The sequence below is a fragment of the Brassica oleracea genome, chromosome C4, assembly GCF_000695525.1.
Source record: "Brassica oleracea var. oleracea cultivar TO1000 chromosome C4, BOL, whole genome shotgun sequence".
NCBI lineage: Eukaryota > Viridiplantae > Streptophyta > Magnoliopsida > Brassicales > Brassicaceae > Brassica > Brassica oleracea.
Window position 1 is genome coordinate 45,746,213 of NC_027751.1, and position 14,335 is coordinate 45,760,547.

Below are 14,335 nucleotides of genomic sequence, written 5' to 3' on the forward strand. Positions count from 1 at the left end.
CATAACCGGTATTTAAGAGAAACCGAATCTTTTCATACATTTTTTTATTCTTTAGTCAAACCTCTTCACGTGTTATTTGCTACTTTATGCGCAAAATGTCAAACTGTAAAAAGAAAATCTACTACGTATTACAAAAGAAGAAAGAACTGCTGAATGTGTATAGCGAAGTTGCACATGTGGCTGCACGTGAGTGATGTTTCTGTTTCGTTTAGAACCCAAACCAAATGCTTTAAACCAGTTCATAGTTTAAATCATTGACCGTAATTAATTACAAAACTATTGCTCATATGTTTCCTTTTCCACCACGTCTTAACATGCATGACTGCACGCAAATCTAAGTCAATCAAAATCGAGAACATGTGGGCACGCACGCACACCAGATCTCATCAATTTCACACTCTTGAAAATTACAACAAAGTTTATTTCGTTTTACACACAACTCGTGTATTATTATTATTACTTTACAACTCTATGAAATTAGGAGACCTTGTCAAATCTATAAACTCAGAAACTCTAGGCCTCTTCATAGACGATCCAACTCTGCATGTTGGTGATGGAGTCATCAGATCTATCACTTCAACTTCGGTGCTCGATGTGACAAAGTTGCTTCTTCTCCAACAATCTTTCTCCATAGTGCTATGTGATACTTTATCTTCGACAATCTTTTCTAATAAGCCAAAACCAGTGAAATTTGTTAACCTGTCATTAAATACAGTCTCCGGTTCTTTCTCCATAGCTTCAATGGATACTTCATCTTCATCACTCTCATCTAATAACCCAAAACCGGTGAAATTTGCTAATCTGTCATCAAGTACAGTTCCAGGTCCTTTTGGTTTCTCACAATGTCGGTCAAGCAAGTAGCTTGAAGTTGGATTCCCAGGCTGGCTTTGGTTGCTACTACTATCATCATCATCCTCTTCTTCATCCTCGGGTTGAGAATTGTCGTCTCCTTTAGTGAAACAAGGAAGATCATCCATAGGACAAACATGGACTTCCATGTGCGGAGGCAAACTAGGAGAAAGACCGCCATGGTGTGCATACTTTGATGAGAAATAGTTGACAGTCAGATTTAAACTGATCACCAAGACACAGAAGAAAGATATACAAGTTATGGTCTCGGTAAGAAGAATGAGAAGTAGATGACAAACAGCAATGAAGCTTTTTTGCATTACCTGTTCCAAGCAGGAAGAGATAGCATAGTGTAAGCAAGCTTGATATTGCTAGCAAGTCCAGAGATGGATTTGAAAGCAGCAGCAGCTTCTCTCACTGCAAGTGATTCTCTCGGATGCTGCCAAGCCCACTCAAACTGCAACGAGGTTCCAAACACATAAGCATGACTTTAACAGCAACAAAAAGCATTTTTAGCGATAACCCATTTCAAATTGATGAAGTAAAAGAGGCCACAACAAGTTGATAACCAGATGGGGTTCAAAAGCAACGAGCTTTAGCCAATACTATCTAAAGGGTAAAGCTTTGGAGGAAAAGAGAAGGGGACCTGAAGGGCAGAGACTTTAGAGGGGAAACCATAGATACAGAGGACCATTTCCCAAGGACGTTTCTTCTTGGTTCTATATGCACCACTTGTGATCTCTCCATTGTGCTGCCTTATCCTTCGCTTCGGGTTCACCGTGAACCTGCAACACCAGATTATGCAATCCCTTCACTGAACTAACTTTCAACAGTTTATAAAGAAGGCTAATAAAAACCAATCAAGAACACATTTTTATCTACAAATAATACAAATGGAATCGAACCCAAAGAATTGGATACACTTTCGATTCACCGATCTGACTTTTCAGATTTCACAATAGTTTGATCAAGAAAAGCATAATCCTTTGTTTCGAGGGCATGGATGACCAAATCAACAGAAAAAAATTCGAATCGAATTGGAGAAATGAAACCAACCCAGAAGAAGAAAAGGAACCCAAAGATTAGGGAGAGATCGTGGAAGAGGAAGTGGAGATACCCGATATAGGTGTGACCCTTGTGACGAGGGCTGAGGGAGGTCAAGATGTAGCACGCGTAGAACCCTTTTCCATCTTTTCCGGTGACTCCACCATCCTCGCCGACGGGATCTAGGGTTTTGGGATTTTCCCTTCTTCCCCTTTTCTCTCTCATCTCTCCTCTCAGCGTCGATTCGACCGTTGGAGGAGACGATACAGTCTAAAATCCGTTTTCCGCAAGACCGTTAATGGGCCGATTGGTGGGCCACTTTAACTAAGGCCCATACCATTGGCCAGTTTGGAAAGTGTAGAATCTCTTCACTACGCTACATCAGACTTGGTTTGTTATCTGTGATTTATATGTTTGTGCCACTCCGAGTTTACATAATTTATAATAGCTTTTATCGATCTAATTGTTTGATAAAAGAAGATAACTTCACCAACCACATTACCACATTCATCCACTTTCCTAATTTCATACATTATCTCCCTTTGCTTATTCAAACCAAAAGGTGGGCAGGAACTGTACTTTAAGATTGGGACATGATCATATATGACTTTAAATAAATAGATGAGATGAATGAGAAAAGACTGGTGCTTATGATGATGCTTTAATAATGACATTCGTTCCTTAACCTCCACTCCTTTTGAGTTGTAAACAGTTTATCATGTGGACACTAATAGCTTTTTCTCAATAATAAGCTGCATTGTTTTATTTTTTTAAACCCTTTTATCCTTTTGCATCACTGGATGTGGAACTCCCATTCAATCATTTCTTATGTTCATTAATAGAAAAATATAATACTAAACTGCAGAAGCTAAATAAGAAAAAGCTCAAAATCCAAGATCAACAAGTGAAAAGTTGAATAAACCAATTATGGTTAAGTATCTGAGTAAAATTGGAATGAATCCAAACTATAATTAGAAGAACATTTTCCATATTCACAAAATAGTAAAGTATCTACAAATGCAATTTAGACTTGTTGAATAAACCAATTATGGTTAAGTATCTGAGTAAAATTGTTATGAATACAAACTATAATTAGAAGAAATTTTTATATGTTATACAAAAGAGTAAAGTATCTACAAGTGCAATTTAGACTTGTTATACATAGTGAGCAATACATTTGATTTTACCAAGATGCAAAATAGATACCTACAATTTAGTATAGTATTATAAATATATATGTTAACTTTTTTTTTTCTTTTTTGGGTAATAAATCTAAGATACGTAGCAGAACGCAAATCAATCAATCTCATCCAACCGCAGGGATTTGGCGTTTGATTCATGAAAAATCCACAGTTGCGGCTGGCGTTTCAAGTTGAACCCTGAGTTTGTTACTCCACATCTCCTTGTAACAATCTCCCTCGCCGCCTCTCCGCCTCGCCTCCACCACCACGAGCAAATCATTCAGCCGCGAAATATATACCCCAATTACGAATTTACCATTTTGCCCTTCCATCTCAAACCCATACTCTTCAATCTTCTTCACCCTCAACTTCTCCTCCTCCGCGAACGCCTCCACCTCCTCCGCCAATTTCTCCGGGGACTTCTCCGAAACAAACCTCTCCGTCTCGCCAATCGAACTCCCCCCACGGGCGAACAAACCGGAGAGATCTAACCCCGACGAAAACGAAATCAAATCAAACGCGTTTAGACTCTTCACCGCTTCACCTTTCTCCTTCACCAAATCGGAATCCTGATCGTGAAACATAATCTGCTTAACACCTCCTTTAACGAACCAAGGATCTTTCAAAATCTCATCAATGGTGATTCTCGTCTCTGGATTGATATCAAGAAGACGAGAAACGAACCGTTTCAGATCCGGAGACATCCACCTAGGGCAACGATACTCTCCTCTGTAAATCTTCCTGTACATATTCATCACATTCGGATCGTTAAACGGTAAAAAACCAGCTGCTAGGACGAACAAGATGATGCCGCAAGACCACACGTCCACCTTCGCGCCTTCGTACCCCTTCTTGGAGAGAATCTCGGGCGCCACGTAAGCAGGCGTGCCGCACAAGGTGTGCAGCAACCCGTCGGGTCGGATCTGATCCGTCAACGCGCTTAAACCGAAGTCGGTTACCTTCAAGTTCCCGTTCTCGTCGATCAAGAGATTCTCCGGTTTGAGATCGCGATGGTAGACCCCGTGCGCGTGGCAGTAACCGACGGCTGAGATTAACTGCTGGAAATAACGACGGGCGAGATCTTCGCTTAAACGACCGTGTTTTGAGATTTTGTTGAAGAGCTCGCCTCCTCTAACGAACTCCATCGTGAAGAAGATTTTTCCTTTAGTCGCCATCACCTCGTGGAGCTTGACGATGTAAGGGTGAGACAGACGCCTCATGATGGAGATCTCGCGCTTGACGTTGTTGACGAGGGTCGGGTTCGCGAGGAGTTTCTTCTTGTTGAGGATTTTGACGGCGACGCTTTGGCTCGTGCGCCGGTCACGCGCGTGGTAGACTTTGGCGAATGCGCCGCATCCGAGGAGCTTCCCGAGCTCGTATTTCCCGAACAAGGCGTTGCTGTTGTTGTTGTTGCCGAGGTTGTCGCGGACAACCTCGATCTCCGACATGGTTTTAGAAGGCGGAGACTGATATGAGAGATGAGTTGTTGTTGTGTTTCTTTGTTGTTGTGTGTGTTTACTTTTTATGGAATTAGGAATAAGAATTTTAAACGGGAGTGGTTGGGTATTTAAGAAGAGGAGGTTTACGCGATGACTATTTGTTATTTGATTTTTAAGTATTTTTAAGAAGATTAGTTCTATAGAATAATAGAGGGGAAAAGGATCTAGATGTCTAGATGATGATGACTAAAACAGGAGTTTAGAGCTTAAGCTATATATTCATCATATTTTGTTTTTAATCTTGCGGCACAGAAAATTGGGGGATCTGACCGTGCAAAAAGGCTAATTAAGTTTAAAAATAGTAGTATAAATATGAAAAGTTTGGTAATGTACTTTACCATAAAACATATCTCATCAAATTTATGTTCAGTGGAAAAATGAAAACTTGAATTTTAGTGAAATTATAGATCTAATTATCAAAACGTAAGTACATTACCAATTATTATTTTCTCCATTTCAATATATGAGATGTTTTATGAGATTTTTGTTATTCAAAATATAAAATGTTTTTGCATACCTAAATAATTTAATTTTTTTCAGAAATGTGTATTTATTTATTTATATTATTTTATTGATAATTAAGTTAATTAATTTTAAATTATAGTTTTTGTGATAGATGACAAAAAAAACTAGTGATATATTTTCTAAAAAGTAAAATCTTCATATATGTACATTAAGACAAAATAGTTTTTAGTTTGTTATTTTAATATTATTATATGCTAAAATAGTTAATGTTTATTTTAAAACAAATATTTTAGTGTGATTTATTTTATATAATATAATTACATAGTAATTTATTGTATATATTAAGTGATAATAAAATTTGTAACAATAATATTAAAAATATAACAATACAATTTTGTTATGAGATCTGATGTTGTAGTTGAAAAAGAAAGAAAATGTAGTGTTGAAACTATATTAAATGGTGTAGATTTCACACTGAAGTGATGTTATGGATTGTAAGGTCATCTTCAAGAGACGTCAAAAAACTAATTTTAGTATAATTTCAACTTTAATCCCTCGAACATTATTTGAAAAGTGATTTGCCACATGTATTTTTTACAATCATTTTCACAAAAATGTAACAGGTCTACTAAAATTGAATACATGGCTTATACATATATATGATATAAACAATTATATTTAATATTGATATATATTTTTTGTAAACTTTTTAGAATATAATAATAACTCATATATTATATTTAATGTTGATTTTATATTTTTGGTAAACTTTTTAGAATATGGATAATAACTCATACATCTTCATTAAAATAAATATATTCAAATATGCCTTTACAAATTTTGAATGTTATTTAATTCTATTTTTATAATTATACAATTTTTAAAAACTAAAACAATTAAAAATTTTTAATAATAATATCATTAGTTTCTTTTATATGTTTACGAATTTTATAAATACTGTTTAGTTTTAATTTTGAGAATTATAAATTCTTATATCAAAATTGTTTTATTAATTTTATGGAAGTTGATTTAATATATTTAACCAAAAGAAATAGATAAAAAAATCTATCTAAAATTATAATTTTGAATATATACATATATATTCATAAATATAATTTAAGATAAACAAAATTAATTATATATTAATTTTATGCTTTATTAAATCAAATTTATATTACAATATTGGTAAAAATAAGAAAATATACAATATTAATAAAAATTTATTTTTGACCTAATTTAAATTTAAAATTTATTACTGCACCTGGTGCAGAAAAACACCTAGTAAAACATTAAAAATAATATAATTTTACCAAATCTGGTATAATAATATTCATCACAACAAATATTTCAAATATATTTATTATATTTCATTTAATAAAATAGCTAAATTTTTCCGGATAATTAATTTAAGTTATCTTTCAAAACTTAATTATTTTTTATATTTATCATTTTATTTTCACAAAACTAAAAATTTAATAAATATTTTTCAGCTAGTAATATCATCAAATGAACATTATCATTTATATCACATATCGTAACAAAATAATGATATCCTACATATTTTTATATATTTGTTTTAATATAAATTTTAATTGTAACTAATATTTTTATAAAACATAAAATGACAAAAATTAAATGTAATAAAATAATTAGTTTCTCGAAAATGTAATAAAATAATTATTTATTAATTAAAATATTAAATATTAAGAATTAAATATGTGTAATATTATCTTTTGTGTGAAATATTATGTTATGGTTGAAAACAAAATGATACCAAAGTATTAAATTTACTGGAATTTCAACACTAGTTTTGCTGCCATTCTTTGAGTTGCCGTTACTCCCAACACTCCTTACGTTCATTCGTTTGATTAAGAAACAGTCTATGTCGACAACCAAAGTAGAAATGAGCATATCAAACGTAAACGTCATCGTGACTTTTTTGGGTGACAAATCGAGGGAACTCATTCGTATTAATAAATAGTTTCTGAAAATTCATCTAAAAGTGTATAAATCAAGCGTTTAAAAATAAATCAACTACAATTAAACTAAGTAGACTGTATGAATAAGTCTAACATGAGAAAATAATATCATCCAATGAACAAAGAAGTCAACGGATTTCTCATTTAATAAAATTGGGAGACAATGAAATCTCAAATTAAATACTCAATAAGCGGATATACGGTTGTGCCGTGTTACGGTAGTATATCCATAGTTCCTCGTCCCACGTTATTCCACAATTTGATAGACCAAAACGAATCAAAACAATTCGAAAACATGAAATCTGTGGGAATTCTGACATGCTAAATAGTGCCATACCAGGCCAGGATGATGTGATCGCCAAGAAACATTTCACATCACTCATATACCAAAACTTTAATGTATAACAACTTGAAACCCGAATGTAGAATATGTCTCATCTAATATGGTACTCCATCTGAGGATACGAGTTCCCCATTGGGAATGATTTTTTTTTTTTTTTTTTTTTTTTTTTTTTTTACTAAAATATTTTCTATTAAATTGCGTGAGAAAGAAATGTTTTACAAAGCCTAGCTTAGTGGCAAATGTCTTACAAAGAACCGAACCCGAAACTGCCAGCAGCTCAAAATATTTCTTCGCTAAATATTGCACTTGCCCAAGTGAATAATTGGGAATGATTTTTGTAACGTCGATGTACATATTTAATTGTACAAATATGTTATATATATGTTTTTATTTTTTACATTATATAAAATTATCTTAAGATTAATGACTTTATTTCTATTATTTTTGTATTCTCGAATAACCGATATACACTTTCAATAACTAGACCAATTTTTCACAAATCATTACATAATCACTCAATTATTATGTTGTTGATGGTTTCTACTGCTTTTCCTTGGCGCGAACGAGTGACCTTTGGACCTACCCCATAACTTCTCCGGTACTAATTTTTACTTCTAGAACTATTCAGAAGCTTGTATATGTACATATTGTAAAAACATTATTCCAATAAAATAGGTCTTTCGTATAATATTAGTGTCTCATCTCATGTGGTTTTAATTTTTTTAGGTAGTAAAGATAGCGACTTGGTTAGTAAATTAATTGTTAAACATAAGCATGCCCCATGGAATGGTGTCAGGTGTCTGTTACGTCTCGGGCATGGTGGCACGTGGCAATACGGTGGAGCAAGTCGACGCCGGCTTCCAACTGGACGGTTAAGGATGTGGGCCGGCTGGTTCCACCTATTTCGTTGATTTTGAAAAGTGTCGATGATATACGCTATTATTTAAATCTGATTAGAGACATAACTTTCCTACTATTTAATCTGACTAAAGACTAATTATTTTATTTTATTTGTCACTGAGAGACTAATTATTTATCTTATATCTATAATTAATATAAGTTGTATTACATATATCTATTATTTATCTATGTCATCTTACATTATATAGTTCTAAATATTTACAAAATCAAAATTAATACAAACACTTTAGCAAACCATATGTAAAAAGCAAAATTATATATTTTACGTTAAATTATTTTTTTATAAAAGTGTTTAAACTAAAATTTGTTATTTAGTATAAGCTTATAAACTATTAAAACACTTTACAAATCTTTACTATTAAATTAGCCTAAATCTACCAAGTAAATCTTAAGTCACACGAACTCAGCAAATGTAATCCTTATAAAATGCAAATATAACATAATGTGAGAGTAGGTTTGGGCATTAGGTACGGATCAGTTCTTTTCAAGTCTAGGTTTTTTGGATCCTAAACATTTGGACATAACTAGGTATTTAAAATTTTATGTTTCAGATTCAGGTCGATTCCTTTAGGGTTCAGATCTATAATTCAAACACCTATAAAAGACCAACAATTTTTGGGTACATAACGAGTCTGAATTAGTTTGAGATTTTTCGGACTCGGAAAAATTAGAAGTATCCAAAAACCCAAAAATACCGAAACACAAAAACACCCGAAAATCACAAACAAATACCTGAAAAATATTTAAAAATTCTCAAAACACCCCAAAATTTCACCATAAAGCTGACATGTGGAACATCAAAATACCTAAAAACATTTCCTAATACCCAAAATATTTTTTTAAAATTAATTTTTTTCCAGAAACTCGAAACTACAATCAGAAATCTAGATCTGAAACTTGAAAAAGTATTCATAATACTGAAAACACATTCGAAAATCAAAAACATATCTGAAATATCCAAATATACCTAATATACACAAAACATTTTAGGTAATTTGGATACCCGATTAAATCTCGGGTAGGGCCTGAAATTGAATAGAGACCGCGGGTCGAAGAAATAATCAAATATGTACTTTGTCCTAGACCCATACCCAAACCACAGTTATATCTCGGGTCAATTTTGGTTTTGTTTTTTGGACCGGTAAAATGTCCAGGCCTAAAAAAAAGTTATATAAGACTGTACATACAAAATCTTATATAAACTAATTCATAAATTATATAATTTTAAACAAGTGCCCTTCTTCGATATAATGACTTTGTAACATAATAATGTACACAAATTCCAAAATTAATTCACAAACTTTGCTTACAATCCAAAAAAAATCCACGCTTTCGAAACGCAGATCAAAATCTAGTAAAACACCGAAATTCGTTGGTCAAAATGGTTTAACTAATGATTTAATGGGGTCTGGTCATAAAATATTCCTGGTTTCCATTTATTTAACGTTTTTTGGTTTCAGTTTGGTTAATTATCGGTTAAAAATAGATTATGGTATGCTTTAAAATAGTAAACCAATTTGTTTTTGGTCAAAAAATAGTAAACCAATTTAAATCACGTTTTATGGGATTTTTGTTTTCGAACTTTATATACGTGGGGATATGTCTGTAACTTTAATATTGTAGGGACTTAGGACTGAAATTTTATATCTGAGGATAAATAGAACAAGGTTATAGTTTGGGAGACATATGGTGCTATACGATAGTTTTCGTGGAAAAATAGCTCGTCTACCTTATATTATGAGCATATGCGCCATTACAAAACTCATACGTTGAAAAAACAATATTTTTTGCAAATGCTATTAAAGGGATACATACTTCAACTCTGTTTTGAAAAGTGTTACAAGGTATTATACATTTGGAATCTTTCTTTACTTTAAGCAAAATTCCGATTATAGGGACAGCTCTTTCAATATATACATTGGCTAACGTTTAGGAGCATGCGGATCTCTGTTGCTCTTCATGTCATTGCTAAAAGCTTGAATTTGAAATCTTTGAGGTACATGTCACCATGAAACTTCGGTAAGCTTCTTTGTTTTCCTAATTCCTAAAATTAATTCATATAACAGGTTCCAACATTTTTGGTAATCTGATGGATGTTGGGGTTGTTTAGTCTGTGGAGAAGAAAGTTTTGGAATTAGTTAGTTTCTATTTTCACATTCACACATCTATTGATAACTTAAAACCCATCTTTACGGTTCTGAAAAAAAAATCTTTCACATGCTCCAACCATATCCGTGAGAAAGATAGAATATGGATAGTTTTTGTGTGGATGTCCTACTTGCTCACAAGAACAAGGAAAATATTGACTAAACTGGTGACAGTTGAATACATTGCCCACCAGCACTGGGTTACCCATGGCCTTCACTATCACACCCTTTATAAACCAGAAGCAGCTACAAATCAAGAAAAAACATCAGAAAACAGAAACAGACGCAAATGCATCATCATAAGCATGAACATAACCAGATGCAGCATCAACAAAACATTGTCACTGATAACCAGAAGAAGCACCAGAATTAGCAACCTAACCATCAGATGCATCATCGTTAAAATGTTGTTCTTCCTCAAATGATTTCCATCGGTACATAGTAAAAGTTGAGCAACAGTCTGCGTTCGAATCAAAATAGCTCTGAAACGCTCCTACCAGTCCGATGTCAATATGTGGTATTAGGGTTTCATCAAGGATACACTTGTACTCTAGTATAGTTAGGAAATGCCTTGTAACCAAAAAAAAAAAAGGAAGTTGCATCTTATCGATATGAGAAAGTCATATCATTCAGCTTCACACACTTTATCTTTAAGATCTCAAAACACTTTCAACAATGAGGTAAAAAATGCTAAGGCTCTAACTGGTAAGCATTAAAAGAATATGGAGAATAAGAAAAAAAAATGAATGAAAAGAATAAAATAAGAGAAAAAATTATTCATCTTCTAATTTGATAAAGAATAATTGTAGTATATTATTTTTTAAATGTTAAGGAATCATAATTCAAAAAAAAAATGTTAAGGAATGTAGAGGAATAATAGGAAATTGTAAGGAATAATAAGAAATTCACTATTCCCACTCATTCCCTTGGTCACCATTTAGAGTCTAAGTTTAGTGATTATTATTATTATTATTATTATTATTATTATGCCCAACAAAGATAATTCTCTTAATATTTTATCCCCAAAAGAATGTAGACGCATGTAAAAGCTTAGGAACTAAGGGAGCATTTGGTGAAATTTCATTCTTCTGTTCCCAAAGTACACAAGTACACATTTCCACTTCTTTTTAATCCTTTCACTCATCAGTACTTACAACTTTTGAGCTCTAACATATACCGCAACTCAAAGCCTAAGAAACACTTTGCAGGATGTTTCTAAAAAACAAAATAATAAAAGTCAACAAATATCATGTTAACCATGATTCCCACATGTCTAAGCTCTTCTATCTGAGATAGGTTTATATCTGAAATACAAGCAAGATCCAGAATCATCAAAACTATCTACAATATGCAAATCTTTAAAGGTAAAAAAATTATATCATCATACCTTGTATCCAAACAGTATTAATGCCTCTTAATAGACTCTTCGGTATCACTTCTTTCTTGGTTAAGAAATTACTTCTTGCTTGGTCTTTCAAATGTTGTTTCTTCATGCACATGTTCAATTTTCCAAATGTTTGTAGCTGCATCCCTTTTTCTGTATGTTTGTTCCTAACTAAACTCAAGGTTTTTCCAAAACACCCTATTCCACGATAAACGTATTCCAGTCACACACCTCTCTCAGATGATCTTTGACCATTCCAAACTTCATCACTTTCATACCCACACGCTAATTGGATAATTTTTTCTCCCTCAATCCTTCTTTTGGCACATCAAACCACGAGAGTGAACATTTGAGAAATAATCAAACTTCAGAGTATGATCAGATGAAGCACTGTTGCTAAATGGTTTTCCCAAAATTTTGGATAATTCTTCAACATATAAAACTCCACTACCGATCATGCTCAGTCGCTCTCCCATAGAAGGACTTAGGAGCAAACTAATGTTGAACAAAGCTGGAATGCTTCTAGGAGTCCTTCTGATCTCTACCATTAGTTCATCCTCTGTCACAAAGACAAGAGAATCTCCAGCGGAGAGCTTCTTGATGTTCACAAATGCTTGCCACCCATTTGTAAGGGTGTGAGACTCCAGAATGTGGTTGTGGTTATGTTGAAATGGCCATATGCGTTTGTGTATGTCCCTAATTTGTAAGCTGACACGTTCCTTGGGTAACACTACACCAACTCCAAGGCTAGCTACATTAATGGTGCACTCATGACTTATCAGATCGTTGGTATCAATAACCTTGATGAATCCTGGTAGTATTGCTAGTCTAGAAGCAGCAGGAGATGTAGTGTTTGATACAAGCATAGTTGTAGGTTTAGGAGTTGGGTTGTTTCTTGCAAGCACTCTAGGAGCATCATAAGCTGATGTGTTTGATACAAGCGTAGTTGATGGTCTACGAGCAGCAGGAGCTGATGTGTTTAATGCATGCATAGTTGATGGTCTACGAGCAACATAAGCTAATGTGTTTGATGCATGTATAGTTGTAGGCCTAGAAGCAGCATGAGTTGGGGTGTTTGATGCAAGCATAGTTGCTGGCCTATGAGCAACTGAAGCTTGAGTGTTGTGTAATACATTTGGACGTTCATACTTGATAACAATCTTCACATAGAACTCATCTGTTATGGTATCAGGAATGTATTCAATTGACACAACAAAGAAAGTTTTTTATTATCCACAAATTGTTGTTATCCATTTGTAAGGCTGAGACTCTCGAAAATGTGGTTGTATGTATGTTGGAATGATCATAAATGTTGACTAGCAGTATGATATAAAAACAGTATGTTACAGAAATTATATGCTTTCATTAATGTATTTATTATAAATAATAAATAATTTATAAATAAAACTTTTAATATTCTATAAACTAATTACTCTATTATAATCTTCACATAAAAACATAGAATAAATAAAATTTGGAAAACATTTGCAACTTCTAAATGTTTTTCTATACGCTTTAGTAAAGTTTATAATGATAGTTGCATTTATTGTGCATTCATGACTAATGAAAACATAATGCTAGTTGAAGTTATTGTACATTCATGACTAACAAGATTGTTGTTATTGACATATTTGATGAATCCAAGTGGGAGTGTTGGTCTTGGAGAAGTAGAAGCGGGAGAGTTTGATGTGTTTGGAGTTACTGGTTTACGAGCATTAGAATCTTGAGAGTGATGCGTTTAGATTTGTTGGTTTATGAGCAACATAAGCCGAAATGTTTGATTCAAGATATTCAACTATTAAAACATGGCAGTGAGCACATGGCAAATGACTGCATATAAGTTTCAGTTTTTCACTGTTGTTATACTATTCAATAGTTCCATGTGAGAAGTAAAAATGACTTAATGTGGAGAAATTTCAAGCATTTATCTGTCCCACACACTGCTGCTCATATCAATTTGGGGTTTATAAATAGTGGACATAAGACCGAAAGCAGTCACTTTGAGGCACTTACACATGTAAAGGAATCACCATACCTGAGTACACACAATACTTGGTGATTTTGCTAACAAAATTTCTTGGGTAATCGCTTGGCCTAAAGCATGTTTGTCATGATCTTTGTTGTAAAGCACATGGTGAATGTACTTGATTTTGATCGGTGAGTTACATTTTCTAAAGTAATACCCATTGAAAGGAGTTTTTCTAAAAGAGTGCTGAAAATTGTCTGATATAACTGTTATTTTCAGTTTGAGTGTGATATTGATATTGCGATTTTCAGAATGTTTGCTATGGATTCTTGACTTTTTTCATTGAACTGTTCCTTCGGTTATTCGACGTGGGATCATTACAAAGTATTATGAAATTTATGGGTTTTTTCTTTGATTTCATATACATGCTACTCTTATTTCTCGCTCTTGTTCTTACTAGTCTTGTACACTCTTGCTGCCACATGATTCATTCAAGATTACAAGTTAGTCTCATTTTTTTGGTCTTGTTTCTCGCTAGTCTTCTACAATCTTGTTGT

At 33.3% G+C, this 14,335-nt stretch overlaps 2 protein-coding genes across 2 annotated transcripts; both read right to left on the reverse strand.

Moving 5' to 3' along the window:
- Positions 1 to 358: 358 nt before the first annotated feature.
- On the reverse strand, positions 359 to 2,261 carry LOC106337620. The gene is made up of 4 exons (XM_013776728.1): positions 1,967 to 2,261; positions 1,496 to 1,634; positions 1,173 to 1,306; positions 359 to 1,074 (listed from the first exon to the last, which is right to left on the reverse strand). The coding sequence occupies exons 1-4, from the start codon at positions 2,116 to 2,118 to the stop codon at positions 462 to 464; spliced, it is 1,038 nt and encodes a 345-aa protein (XP_013632182.1). The 5' UTR covers positions 2,119 to 2,261; the 3' UTR covers positions 359 to 461.
- Positions 2,262 to 2,982: 721 nt separating this feature from the next.
- On the reverse strand, positions 2,983 to 4,735 carry LOC106336996 (CBL-interacting serine/threonine-protein kinase 11-like). The gene has a single exon (XM_013776005.1). It carries the CDS (start codon positions 4,520 to 4,522, stop codon positions 3,230 to 3,232), a length of 1,293 nt encoding a protein of 430 aa, XP_013631459.1. The 5' UTR covers positions 4,523 to 4,735; the 3' UTR covers positions 2,983 to 3,229.
- Positions 4,736 to 14,335: the final 9,600 nt, after the last annotated feature.

Bases quoted from the DNA above. Each gene is read 5' to 3' on its own strand.
- LOC106337620 (XM_013776728.1), bottom strand. From the start codon at position 2,118: ATGAGAGAGAAAAGGGGAAGAAGGGAAAATCCCAAAACCCTAGATCCC. The intron at 1,635-1,966 runs GTATCTCCACTT...CTGGTGTTGCAG, and splicing joins AAGGGTCACACCTATATCGG to GTTCACGGTGAACCCGAAGC. The intron at 1,075-1,172 runs GTAATGCAAAAA...CTTGGTGATCAG, and splicing joins TCTCTTCCTGCTTGGAACAG to TTTAAATCTGACTGTCAACT.
- LOC106336996 (XM_013776005.1), bottom strand. From the start codon at position 4,522: ATGTCGGAGATCGAGGTTGTCCGCGACAACCTCGGCAACAACAACAAC.